The sequence below is a fragment of the Phoca vitulina genome, unplaced genomic scaffold, assembly GCF_004348235.1.
Source record: "Phoca vitulina isolate PV1807 unplaced genomic scaffold, GSC_HSeal_1.0 scaffold83, whole genome shotgun sequence".
NCBI lineage: Eukaryota > Metazoa > Chordata > Mammalia > Carnivora > Phocidae > Phoca > Phoca vitulina.
In genome coordinates, this window is record NW_022589786.1 from 2,512,004 (window position 1) to 2,526,214 (window position 14,211).

At 49.8% G+C, this 14,211-nt stretch overlaps 1 protein-coding gene and 1 long non-coding RNA gene across 7 annotated transcripts in view; one reads left to right on the top strand and one right to left on the bottom strand.

Annotated features, from left to right (window-relative positions):
• Positions 1-7,742, top strand: part of ABLIM3 (actin binding LIM protein family member 3) — a 109,150-nt gene extending 101,408 nt beyond the window's left edge. For all 6 annotated transcript variants that reach the window (XM_032395217.1, XM_032395220.1, XM_032395219.1 and 3 more), the window contains 3 exons: positions 225-232; positions 774-854; positions 5,481-7,742. In XM_032395217.1, coding sequence (XP_032251108.1) covers positions 225-232; positions 774-854; positions 5,481-5,594 — 203 coding nt within the window. In that variant the 3' untranslated portion in view covers positions 5,595-7,742. The remainder of the gene's footprint in view (positions 1-224; positions 233-773; positions 855-5,480) is intronic.
• A 136-nt stretch (positions 7,743-7,878) lies between these two features.
• Positions 7,879-11,686, bottom strand: LOC116626084. Its single transcript, XR_004298167.1, has 3 exons — positions 11,541-11,686; positions 9,018-9,094; positions 7,879-8,582 (listed from the first exon to the last, which is right to left on the bottom strand). It is a non-coding gene; the product is annotated as an uncharacterized LOC116626084 (long non-coding RNA).
• Positions 11,687-14,211: the final 2,525 nt, after the last annotated feature.

Here is a 14,211-nt window from a genome sequence, read left to right on the forward strand (position 1 = left end):
GATTCTTCTTATTACTATTCTAATTATCACAAAAGTCATTCTTTGTCTAAAACCCTATCTCTGGGTCAGCCCAACCCCTATCTCCAGCCATCCATTGTGCTGTACCAGCCTTGATTCGGGGTGAATTCGACAAGGACAGAGTCTCTAAGACAGAGGCTAGTGTAGTGGTGCAAAGCGAAAACCAATGTATTTCCATTTTGTGTGTCTCTCTTGTCTCTCCACAGAGTACAAGGTAAAGGAGACACAGAGACTCTGGGGGTCTCTGAGACCCCGGATGCTGCTACATTGGGACCCAGCAGGAAGATGACAGCACTATCTACACAGGAAATGGACCATCAAATAAATAACATCAAGGGTCCTCTTCAGACCAGCATTTCCAGTCCTTCCTTGGCCTCCTTTCCCTGAATTCTGCCCTATGTCTCGTGCCCACTAAAATCAGACAATTCCCTGTGGGACTCAGAGACTTTCTGGAGGCTTGCCAATCACCAGACATTAGACATTTACAATTAGGAGGCCTTATGCCACATTAATGTCAAATGCCACCAAGCTCATTCCTAGCAGTATTAGGGGACTCGGGTTTTGCCTTTGGGGAGAAGGTACTTTGAGGCCTCCAGGCACCCCCAAGGAGAATAGACGCAGCCCTTCCTCCAGACTTTCATCTCTGGCCCTGTCTGGGGAGAGGAGGTGCCCAGACACAAAATGTGGCTGGAGGGACAAGCCCACCACCTTCAGCCAGCCTGGTGCCTCACCCCCACCCCATCCTCTCTCCTCAGATCTACCCTTATGAGCTGCTGCTGGTGACCACAAGAGGAAGAAATCGGCTGCCCAAGGATGTGGACCGGACACGTTTAGAGGTGAGTCTAGAAAACTGAGCAGAAGCTTTTGGGTTTGAAGAGGTTCCAGAAGTTGCCTGATGTAACCCAGCTCGGGAGGGCAGGTAGAATGAAGAGCTTTAAGGTCACATCCTTGTGGAAAAAGCGGAGACGCCAACCTGGTTTCTTTAGCCTAAGACTAAACATTGCTGTGCTGCCTTCTCAATTCAGTTAGCGTCTCTGGTGCACAGCTACGGCGTGTCCCCACCTGATGCTTTTGTAGACTTAAGACAAGAGCTAGATTTGGTCCCTGCCAGCAGGGGCCTGCAGTCTGGTTGATAAGAAGAAACACAGCACCGGTTTTCTGCGGGATGGTACAGAAAACTGGTGCTCCTCGTGGGGAGCACGGGGGAGTCAGCACTGTGTAGAAGGTAAAAGCATAAGGTGGTCTCACATCAGACTCCAGGTCCAGCCCTGGTCCTGCCGTCCCTAGACAGCCATCTTGGCCAAGGAACAACCTCTCCAAACCTTAGTTTTTTCCTCTGTGGAGTGGGGCAATTGTGTTTCCTTCAAGGTGCCAACGGAAGTGAAAGAGGCACTACCCACAGAGGCCTTGGCACGGAGTCTGGCGCTGTCCTGGGTGCACAGACTTCAAAGGAGCAGGTTTGGATGGGTGGAGAGGGGAAAGAGAGCATCATGATGAGCGGGACAGCATCAGTAAAGCAGAGGCAGGGCTTTCCAGCAGTCCACTCCACTTGGCCTGGAGTTCCAGTCCCTGGGCCCCCGATCCTGGAGCACACTCTGCCCTTTCTACAGTGCTTCTCCCTGCCTCTCCCTCTCTTAGAATGCCCTTCCCATCTTGCCAGCCTCCTCACGCCTTAGGGCCTCCCTGGAGTGATGCCTGTGTCCCAGGGCCCCCCCAGACCTTCCCAGGATGTGTCCCTCACCCCTCCTCCAGCCTCTCCCAGCCCTGTGTCCAGACTGTAGATCAAGCACCTCTCCCCCTTCCTTTGTATCAGAGCACCCAGCTATCCATTTCCTCTGTCTGACAGAAATGGTCAGTCCTCTACCATGAGGCCTGAACCAGGGGAAGTATTGGAAAATGTTTGTCGAATCGAATGCAGGTTTCTAAGAGAGGAGGCTCAGCACCTCTTGGGATGAGCATATCAACCACCGTTCACCTGGCTGCTGGGAATTTGCCCAGAATAAAGGGTTGGGGCAGAGGGAGGGGAATGTGAGCAAGCCAGGAAGCTCTGTGAGTCCCTCCAGCTCTAGCAGGCTGGGCTAGCAGCCTAGCAAGCTGGTGATTATCCCCACATTTATAACAAGGGCCTCCGTTACGGTCTAGCAGCGAGTAGCTGCCGGTGCTGAAGGGGACAGCTCCCAGGGCAGCTCAGTGGAACCGGCATGAAGGGATGGAAACCTGGTTCATCCTGGAGGACCAATTGCCCTTTTATATCCTCCAGGACACCCAGAAGCTCCCACTAGGGAAGTGTAACCTGCCCTAAGAATCAGAAGCTTCTTAAAAATACTGATACTGCACCCCAGCCTAGACCAATTAAATCTCAGTCTGGGGAAGGAGCTCAGGCACTGGTATTTTTCAGAGGCTCCCAGGGATGTCTACCATGGAGCCTGAGCCGAGACCGCAGGGCTACAAACATTGCCCAACCCCCTGCACCAGTTCAAGGAGGGGACTGAAGAGCTCCTCAAGGAGCTCAGAGTGTAGATTGTCATTCACCCAAAAGATATTTATTGGAAGTCTATTATATAGACTAGGTCCTGTTCTAGGTGCTTGCACTATATCAGTGAACAAAACGGGGACTCCTGCGCTCTTGGAGCTGGCATTCTCACTTGAGGAGACAGACCCCAAATGACACAAGTAATAAATAAATGATCTAGAACATGGGAAACGAATAGGGCTGAGGGAAGAAGTAAAAGGAGAGCAGAGAATTGGGGGTTAGAGGGAGAGGTAATCGGCAGTGTTAAACCAGGTAGTCAGAGCAGATCTCACTGAGTACCTGACATGCGAACAAAGACTCAAAATAGGAGAGGGAGTTAGCCATGCTTATATGAGGAGGAAGAGCATCCCAGGCAGAGGGAAGAGCCACGGCGAAGGCCCTAACCCAGGTGAGGACAGCAAGTGGTGAGTGTGGCTGCGTCACATGAGCACAGGGAAGAGGATGAGGAGGAAATGGAATCAAAGGCAACAAGGACCAGACTCCCCCATGTGACAGACACATGAAGAGATCGTTGCAGGAGTGAGAGCGACCAGCAGCTGAGTGCTTCCCACGTGCGGGCCGCTGTCCATGACCTGCACTATCACATTCACCCTCACTGTATCCAGTGAGGTGCTAGCATGCTCCCACTTTCCAGAAGAGGAAATCGAGGCTCAGTGGAGTGAAGTAACTTGTCCAAGGTCACACACCTATGTCTGCCTGGGTCTAAAGCCCGTGCACTTCACCTTTATGCTTTCAAGTCTGTGGAGAGCGTCATAGGGAAAACGCCGGCATTAGGGGCTCTGAGAACTCGCAAGAGAGAGGAGGCTCCAGCTGGTCCTTCACAGAGGGAGAGCCGGGAGCCTCAGTCTCCTCCAGTGTGTTCTACAGTGGACCCTGGACTCAAGTTGAGTCAGCCATTCCTTGGCGTCGAAACTCATGAAAAAGATTTTTGGGCACAGCAGAGAAAACGGGCTAGAGAATCAATAGTAACCGTCACCCTGCAACAAAAAAAGAACAGATGAGACTAACTGACAGTCCCCCTCAGTCTTTACCGTGGAGAGCTGAGAAGAGAACTCCCCCATGTCCACAGCATTTCTCAGCCCTCGCTTGAGTGCCAGTGAGACAAATACCGATAAGTAGACAGCATGGACAAAAGAAGGCACCGTCTGGCCTGGAGAGACTGAAAGGGTCCAACAACCAAATGTGATATGTGGATGCTGTTTGAAGCCTTATTCAAACAGCCAAACTGTAAAAAGATATTTTTGAGACAATTAGCGGAATTTTATTATGGGCAGGTGTTAGGCAATTGGGAGGAAGAACTGTCAATTGTTTTTAGGTCTGCTCATGCCCTCATGGTTACCTAAGAAAATATCCAGTGTGTTTTGCTATCTCTGTGGCAGATGATGGTGCAGTAAAGAGGCAGGAATCAATTCGATGTCTAAAAGTGTGCTTTAAAATACTTCAGTAAAACACAATAGGTGAAGCAAATGTGACAAACTCTTGATAACCACTGAAGCTAGGTAATGGGCCTGGGTGTACATTGTGCTATTTTCTCCCCTTTGAGTACTTTTGAAATTTTTCATAATAGAAAGACTTATTTATGAATGTTTAATGGGATTGGCCAAGGGGGCAGCAAGAGTGCCCTGTGTTTGCAAGCAGAAGGCCTGGCCTTTGGTCTCAACTCTGCTACTTACCCAGCTCCCCTCCCTCCCTCCCTCTTGGTCAAGTTAGTCATTTTAACTCTTTGACTTCTGATTTTGTCATCTTTTAATTAGAAAGAAAGAATGTCTGGTTTTCAGAGGGGTTGGAAGGATTAAGTGAGAAAATGGGGGCGACCATATATATAGCCATGGGCATGACAGAAATGCAATGCAAGGAATTCCTGGTATTGGAAAACCAGCTCAAAGCCACCAGCAACCAATGATATCTATCAAAAGTATCAAAGTTACCTTTGCTTCAAGATCTGGAAATGTGGCCAAAATACTAGTTCATGTAGGCCAGAGAATGGGCTAATCACCATGTGGCTGTATACATAATTCTCAGTGAATCTCCTTCAATATTCAATGGGCTAACATGATTGCTACCAACAGGTCATCTCAGTGATTCCAGGAGGTTTTCAGGGAGGATATATACCCAAAAATCTCCTTTCAAACATAATTTAAATTTTTATTTTGAAAAATTTCAGACCTCCAGAGAAGTTGCAAGAAGAGTAAAATGAACATCCTTCTATCATTCACCTAAATGCGCAAATTGTTAACATTTTGCCACATTTCAGGCGCCATATCTTTCTAACTCTGAAAGCTTTTGACAATGTATCAACTTTCAAGGCTGTTTGGAAGGGCCAGAGGGAGGGCAGGCAGAAAGGAGGGAGAAAACCTGTCAAGGAATGCAGAACCATGTTTCATTATATGGCATATTTGTTTTCATGGAAGAAAAAAACAAAATGACATTTCAGTGGGTGGAGAGATATGAACAGCAGTTTTTTTCATTGACTGGCCTGAGGAATAGCCTTCCAGCTCGTTTGTAAAAACACTAATAAGAGGAAGTACACCCTAAAATCTTGGCTATGCCCCCCTTTTACTCCCAAAGTTAGGAAGAATCGTATTAATTCATACACACTCCGGGGCACAGAACGCAAGGAGCAGGATGCAGACAGGTGAGGTCAGCCATGTTGCACAGCGAGGCACTTGGGTGAAGCAGAAGCCCCACCTGAGTCTTGGGCAGGGGTGGCCTCTGCAGACCAGCTACGGAGGCCCCTTCCAGGAAACATTCACGCACACAGTCTTGCATTCCACAGCTTCTCCTCCCACACCTGTGCGGGTCAGACGCTGTGCCGGGCACGGCACACCCAGAGGAAACACACAGGGTCCGCTTCTGCCCGCACCTGCCCCCAGCCTCCACCTGTCATCCTCAGGCTGTTCCCTCTCTGTCCCCTCCCACCTCTTTTCAGCGCCACCTGTCCCAGGAGGAGTTCTACCAGGTCTTCGGCATGACCATCTCCGAGTTTGACCGGCTGGCCCTCTGGAAGAGGAACGAACTGAAGAAGCAGGCCCGGCTGTTCTAGGCAGGGGCTCTATAAATATATATGCATTTATATAAAGATATATGTAAAATCTCTATCCTGAAGCTCGGTATAATCCTCTCTTGTGTAACAGGACACACTGCCTGCCATGAGACTTGCTTTTCTGTACTGTCAGGCAAGCCCACGTCATCGAGATATTTTTATGCTCCTTACTTTATCTTTTCTAAGTGCTCTGGGGTTTGGGAAGGGATTTGAGGAGACTCCCATCCTTTTACTGGGGATCCTTTTTATACTGAAACATCTGTCCTAACCTGAGTCCCCCACAGTCCAACTCTCTTTCCTAAAGGAGGTGCCTGAAGAAGTGTCTCTTCTCTCTGCTTCTCGGCTCTTTCCCCAGTCTCCAGGGTGGACGCTGACCATGCAGTTTTCACACCTTACTGGCCCCAGAGGGGCCCTCACACGGGAGGATCCACAGCGATCTCCCAAAGTCACTGAGCACCTTTGAGAGCCCGTGAAGAATCTTCTCATCTCCCGCAGTTAGGAGTTCAGTGCTCTCTGGGGGGGTGATACACTTCGCCGTGGGGGCCTCGGATCTACTCAGTACAGCAGCATACAGAAGTGGCTAGGGCCTTGGCCTCTCTGAAGCTCCTCAGTCCTCCTCTTCCTGCCCTGGATCCTAACCTCTCCCTTGTCCAAGTCTCATGGTAGGAGGAGACAAGGCACTTCCCTTCCCCCCACCACTTCCAACTGGCCCCTTTGCCTGGCCCCGACATGGAGACAAGGGAAGGCATGGGAGCTGGCAGCAGGGGCCAGAGCAGGGCACCTGTTAGCACTGGAGCTGCAGGACCTCTTGCAACCCTCCGCTCGCCCTCACTGCTCCCAGCACCTCCTGACCCTTCCGCCCCACTTTGGAGGAGAGGCCCATTATTACAGCCCGTATTCTTCAGCCTTACTACGATCTACGTGCCTGACAACTCAACACACCACAGGGCTAACGTTCCCATCATAGCTCCAACAGAACAACTGGACAGACAACCTCTAACACCCCTCTAAACATAATACAGGCCACTTCCCAAAGAAAGCTTCCTGGTCTATGCCCGCTGGTCCCTGGGCTAGAAGGGCAACTGAACCAGTCCCCCACCAGTCATCAGCTCCCACTTCAAAGTTGGCCGTGTTTCATAGGGGAAACCTTTGGAAGAATGGCTGCTTATGGAATTCCGAAATGAAGCAGTGGCCAACACTGCTCATGATCACCCTGGTTTTCCCCGGTGGCTGCTTTCCTGCCCTCTTGCCTTCTTGAACAGGGATGAAAGCTTGATGTTAACTTCTCTCCTCCCTTCCCCAAACCTTTGACCCCCAGTTGGTGATGTTTGGTGGGGTCTGTTCCTTCTTGGAGATGCCTTGATGTAGATCATTTTAAGGTCATAGAGGGAAGATGAAGAAGTGGAAATATGGAAATAACCATTAGGACTCTCAAGAGGCTGGTGATGTGACGTGGCAAATAGAGAACAGATTCCAATCCAGCAAACCCTCACTAAGCACCTGCTGATGTTGAGCACCTGCTGTATCCTGAGCACTGAATGGGGGAGGGAGATGGGGACACTGAGATGATCAACACAGGATCTGGGCTGGGGGGCATGCCTGCTAACCCTGGGTGTCGTCAGGTATGGACTCACACATGATGGATGCAAGGCAGGAAGTGATGGGAGATGGCATGAGAACGTGTTTGTGAAATTACTGAGAAAGCAGATGCAAGTTGGTGCAGACCAAGGAACACTTTCTGGAAGAGATTGCATTTGAGCAAAGTTCAGGAAGGATCTTTGTAAACTGAAAGGAGACTGTAACTTGAAAGGGTGATAGGATGAGGGGCCAGAAGGAGGTCTAATATACTCTCATTTAAAACATCAACCCTCTCTGCAACTCTCTTTTTGGCCAGTGTCTTTCAACTGTCCTGACCCCTTAGAAATGTCCCCAGCCAGACGCAATCATCAAAACTGCCTCATTTTCACTGGTTGAGAACTTGGCAAGATGAAGGGCTTTTGTTATTGTTGTTGGGTATTTTTGTTTCCCATAAAAGCACATAATTTCAACCCAGACCCGTGTCCTTCTGTTGTTTCTGGTGTGAGTGGAAATGCGTGATATGGGAAGAGGCTGAACTGTGCACATTTTCCAAAATAAAAGAGTCTAGAGAGCAGCTCTCTCTTGGCCTCGGTTTCTCCTTCTGTAAATTAAGAAAATTTGACAAGGTAAGCATCACCCAGATTGTGTCCTGCAGAATGGGGTTCTGCAAGATGGTGGAGGATATTCCAACAACTATGGTTCCGTGATCCAAAAACTAACAATAATAACAATAGTTCATTATTAAGTACTGACAGTGTACCGAGGTCTACACTGAAGACTTTACACCCATCATGTCATGTCAGCCTCTGTAACAACCCAAGAGGGAGGAAATAAGAATAATTATTTATAACTCACAGATGAGAAAACAGCTTTCAAGAGGACTTATAATTACTGTGATGGAGCCAGAAGCCAATTCCAGCCTGTTTGGGCTTAGAGAGACCAGGTTAGCCCCTCTTAGCCGTCAGGATGCTTTCAGCTGCAAGTAAGGAGTGCCTTCTTAAAAGTGACTTAAACAATAAGAGTCCATATTGTCCTGCACAACTGGAAATCCGAGTGCGGGGCTAATCAGTTCAACACTTCGATGATGCCATCAGGGGCCCAGGTTCTCTACATCTCTCCACTCCACCATCCTCAGTACAGTGGCTTTTGTCCCGAGATGTGACCCCTCATGTTTACAAAAGGCTGCTGTGGCTCCAGGCATCGTGTCTTCACACCACCACATCAAAAAACAGGAAAGAAATTTCCCTTTATGTGTCTCTTTTGATCAGAAAACTATCCCAGAAGTCCTCAGTAGACTTCTCAGGTCCCACTGGCAGAACTAGGGAATAGGTTCATGCCCTTGCTGCACAGAAGGCTGGGAAGTTGAGTATTTGGCATTTTGAGCCTCGATAGTGGGTGGCAAGTGCTGTGCTGGGAAAGAAAAGAGACAGGCAGACAAGGAAGGGCCTCTGGATAAGTGAATCACAGTGTCCCTGCCACAGTCACTGTCCCTCCCCTTAGAGACCCACAGTGTACATTACCAAAATCCCACAAAGCCCTGTAGTACCTTTGTTTAATCCAACGTTTCATAAACGAATTTGACATAACTCTAAGAAATGTTAGACTTACTCTATTTCTACTGTATTTCCTATTTGTATCCTAAGATAAACACTTATCTCACTTCTGACATCTCTAAAGATGAAATATGGCTTAAAAGTATCTCCTTTCCTGACCTCTCATCAGATGATTCTTCTAAGAATTATCCCCACCATGGCCCCTCCAGACAGGTGGCTCAAATGTGCAAAAGGACACTAAAGAATGCTCCCTTGCTCCCTGCCTACACACACACACCCAGGAAATACTTACTGAGCATCTGGGGGGAGGCAGGAGCACTGAAGATTCAACAGTGAGTAAGGCAGTGTGAGCTCTCATGTAGCTCTGGTCTAGAGGAGGGAACAGACTGTAAGTAACAGGAAAAGAGATGACACACAAAGATAACTGCTGCACAGACAACAAATGGAGTACCAGAGAGAGGAGCAGAAAGGAGCTCACTTCACATACTCACTGAAGGATGAAAATGAAGTACACAAAGGAAAAGTAGGGGTGGGAGCTCTCTAAGCACAGAGACAGCATGTGCAAAGGCACCATGGTTGGTGAGAGCTCGGTGTATTTGGGGAACTGAATGTTCCAGTGAAGACAGAGAAGAGTGAGTGAAGGGGAGAATGAGATTAGAAGGGGTGGGGGGTGCCTGGGTGGCTCAGATGGTTAAGCATCCAACTCTTGATCTCAGCTCAGGTCTTGATCTTGATCTCAGGGTCATGAGTGCAAGCCCTGCATTGGGCTCCACACTGGGCATGGAGCCTACTCTAAAAAGAAGGAGAAGGAGAAAGGCAGGCAGGGTCCAGAACATGCAGGGAGACTGAATGCCTCTCATTCATTCAGGCTTTGTGGACATTGTCTGGATTGCACTGTGGTTGCTAACCTACTAGAAGCAGGGAAAATCGCTCTGGGCCTTGTTCCTTGGAGTGTGGTCCCCAACCAGCAGCACTGGAGTCACCTTGGGAGCTTATGAGATATGCCGCATCCCATGCCGCACCCCTGGCCGACTCAATCCACATCTGTATTTTAAGAAGACTGCCGGGTGATTCACACACATAGTGAGGTTAGGGAAGTTCTGCTCTAAACCATCTTCCTTTTACGGACAAACGCCACCACATTGGTGCCAGCTTTGCCGAAGTTGGAGAAGGGAAACTTTTCTCCATGCACATGACCTTTTTGAACACTGGGGGGCAACCTTACGTTAATAAAGCAGAACATAAGGGGGCGGGAGCACAGAAATCACAGAATGTGAGAGCTTAAAGTCAATACAATGGCCGCATTTTGCAGCCGCAGAAACAGGCCCACGGAGCAGCTGAGCAGAGCAGGACAAGCTGCCAGCTCGCCTGCACTGGGGCCCGTCACCCTCACCAGGCCCCTGGAGCAGAAACGGGGGACAAGCTGTGGAAGGTGTCGGCAGCCGCAGCTGGCTGCCGAAGAGCCAAACATGGAGAAGGAGGGCTTGAAATTCAAGGAGGGGAAAGCACTGCTAAAATTCATAGTAATTAACTCCACAGAACTATGCCAACTCTGTTAATACCCCATGTGGAATTAAGTTTTAAATGTTTCATTTCACATCAGACTTCAAGGCGCTCAAAAATCTTGCCTACGCAATGATAAACACCTACTTATATACACAGCCATGAGCTGCAGTCAAGCCACTCAAGAGCCCTGGAGGGAGACTCTCAATAAATAAAATCCCGAAGCTATGAAGACGAGGGCCAGCCTCTCATTACCACCCAGGATCCCCTTGCCTTTTCACCCGGCCTGGTCCAAAATGACTGGTACAGGAGCATAGGCGGGAGAAACCAAAGGCCTGCAGTCCCACACACACACACACTCACACTCACACACACTCTCACACGGTTAGTCCTCGGGGCAAATTGGGGCCAAGTGTGCAGATGAATCGAGTCAAAAGTAAGGTGACTTCTATGCCCATGACCAGAAGTGTTTCCCAAATTTCAGTCACTCAAACACAACCTTCTCAATTTTCATCAGATTCCTTATTTACATGATGCTATTTACATGGTATTTTTCTCTCAATTGACTCATACCTGACATTTCTTTTTTTTTTTTAAGATTTTATTTATTTATTTGACACAGAGAGACACAGCGAGAGAGGGAACACAAGCAGGGGGAGTGGGAGAGGGAGAAGCAGGCTTCCCGCTGAGCAGGGACCCTGACGTGGGGCTTGATCCCAGGACCCTGGGATCACGACCTGAGCCGAAGGCAGACGCTTAACGACTGAGCCACCCAGGCTCCCCATGACATTTCTATTTTAAAGCAACATCAGGGAAAGTATGGATTCATAAGGACCAGTGATACGCTTTTAATACAAATTCAAATAAATTGGTAACTCTTCAAATATGGTGGTCTGGGTAACATCTAAATCCATCCACATTTCCACCAGTAGTCTGAATTCCACACTATGGGAAGCATTGCTCTGTCTGACGGAAGTGGGAGGGGAGGAGATGTGCATTCCCCATTCGGGTGGGCCCTACTCCAATTAGCCTGGTACCCCTATAAGAAGAGGAGACTGGGACACACAGAGACACCAAGTGACAGAGGAAAGCCCATGTGAAGACGCAGCAGGAGGGTGGCCTCCAAGGACACCAACTCTGTTGGCACCTTGAGCTTGGACTTCCAGCCTCCAGGGCTGTGAGAAAATAAATTTCCATTGTTTAAGCCCCCATCCCCTCCCCCGCCCCAGTCCGTGGGATTTTGTCTGGACAGCCCTAGCACACTAATATACCATGTGAAATTAGCTTGCAAAATAGGAATGGCAGCACTTACTTCACAGGGTGGTAGGGACGGAATGATGTACTTCAGGCTCAGTACCTGGCTGCAGGGAAGGTGTCCTGTGTGCCTTTGACCGGTCAGCATCTCCCGCATGCCTCGATCTGGTGGTTTACCCAGACTACCAGTGCCGCCTCTGGCCAGTACTGGAACTGCAGGAAAAGAGGAATGACTTTCTCCACCCCCCCCCCCCACCCCCTCCCCGGGACTCTCCACCTACAGAGACCGGCAGGCCTTCAGCGGCAAATACCAGCAGGCCTTCAGCGGCCGGAACTTCTTCCCCACAGGCTGGAAGGGACCACCTGAAGATGAAGACTAAGCACAGGAAGGCAGAGTCAGGAGATGGAGACAGAGCGGTGACTGCTCTGTTTGCCAGCCTCATTCCCTTCAGCTCCCCAGTCACCTCTGAGCGAATGAATTCCTTTTTTGGTTTAAGCTGGTTTGAGTTTTGATTCTGTCACTTGCCACCAAAGGAGCCGTGACCAATATGCCTGCTCCTAGAGAAAATTAACCTTAACAGGGGAGTATCAAGTGAAGTCTCCTATGCCTTCTTGTGGATAAAGAATGTATTGTCTGTCTAACTCACAGACAGGGTCTTACCCCCCTGGACCAGGAGAAATGGTCCTGCGCAATTTGTCCTTCTGACAAAATAGCAGCACTAGTTAGCTTTTTTAAAAGATACACACAAAATTCCACCCCTTGACAGACCCTGTGGGTAACAGTAGCTGGAAGCTCTGTCAGCCTCCTATTTAAGAATATGAGGTGTTCTTGCAGGGAAGGCAAAGAATCTGGCAGAATCTATCACATTTCCAAAGGTTTGATTTACATAAACCCGCCTGCAGGGGGCAGCCTGGGTGTGTGGCTGCGATCTCAGTATCCCTTAACATTTCCACCAGCATCTCACCACCTCTGCAGAGGAAACCCATATTGATTGCGATAATAACTCACACTCTGACAATGCGTCAGGCACTGGATTGAGCACCTGACATATCTCATTTAATCCTCTAGGTACTTCTTTTACCCTCCTGTTACAGATGAGGACATTGAGCTCTCGATAAGTAATTCGTTTAAGGCTTCACAGCTATACATAGCAGAGCCTGAACCTGAACTCAGGGATGTCTCACCCCGAAGCCCATGAATTTGGCCACCATACAACAACTACCTCCCTGAAGAGAGCGCGAGCTAAATTTGGAGAACGCTTCCCCTGTGCCGGGCCAGGCACCCAAGCACGCTACATACACAGTCGCATTGAAGCCTCACAAGCCCCGTGTCAGGGGGCTGTTGTTAGCCCCCGATTTTTAGATGATTTTTAGATGAGTCATCGAGGGCTCAGAGAGGTTGAAGATCATGCCTTTGATCTTGCTCTTCCCCCAGTGTGTCCGACAAGAGAATGAGTCATGGGGGCAGGAGTGTGGCTCCGGCGACGTCAAGTCTGGAGTCGTGGACACCACTCCCGGCCCTGCCTCTTAGCCCTGTGCGCTTTGGGCTGTAGTTTCCTTACCTGACCAGTGGAGAGACCATCCCGGCTAACCTCTCCAGCTCCTCTCCGCTCTCAAGTTTTTGTGGTTCCAGGATTCCGAAATTCCCTTTGGACTGCTGCAGCCTGGTCTCATCCTGCAGCACGGAGGTGAAGATGGGGCACAGTACGCAGCCTTTCAGAAGAGAGGTAGGTAGCCCCTGCAGCCTTTGGGCATAAAAACAAAAGCTCTTTTCCTCCAGACACAACCAGCGCACTGGGCTCCGTTCACCACTGAAGCCGAGCCCGGTGGCCTGGGTACGGGTAGGAGCCCCGTGCCCTGGAACAGAAACCCGAAGGTTCAACCAAAGGAGGGGTTTTCAGCCATGAAACTCTTTCTCTTTCTCCCAGCAGCCACCACCCAGATCTCTATCTGCTTTCCGGGGCCCGGGGTGGACCAGCAGACGTGTGTCATTTCCCTGGGTAGGGGCCATAATGGCGACATTGTGCCGAGTGGAACAAGAGAAGTTTTCATCGGGCCACCAGCCCTGGGCAGCCACTAGAGCAGGGGACTCTGCAACTCACTCTGCACAAAGGAGCTTGGGAGAGGGGCCCTGAGCTGGGGAGAAGCCCAGTGGGCTGGGCTGCCTGCCCCCAGCAGCATGCAGGAAGGCTGGGACGCAGAGACATAGTGCTTGCAGAACACCTCGCTGCAATCTCATTTCTCCCTGCAAATAAGTGAGCAAGCAAACACTCCCAGAGGATAAACGGCTCCCTCCAGGACACATGCATTAGAAGAAGCCTCAGGAGCCCTTGAGCAATTACTCACGGACTCACTCCACAGTACTTAGGTCCGCTCACCGGGTGCCAGGCACTGCACTAGGCTGTAGGAGCTAGTGGGGAGTAAGACACGGCACCCAGCCTCACACTGCTTGCAATCTGGGGGGCCAGGCAGAGGCAAGGAGAGAAGCAAGTAGGAAATTGAACATTGACGACCCAACCAAAGAACTGAGATGCACAGAGCAACAGAGTCAGTTCAAGAACCCGGGTCTGAACGCCTGATCTGTGGGTTCTCTGACTCTTCCCAGGGTCCCCTGAGCTGCTTGTCTGCGCTGAGGAAGGGGGTCAGTGAAGAAGGCACCCCACACACCATAATAAGGAACTTGGACTCTACACTGAGGGCAGAGGGGGGCCATCACATATTTTTATGGG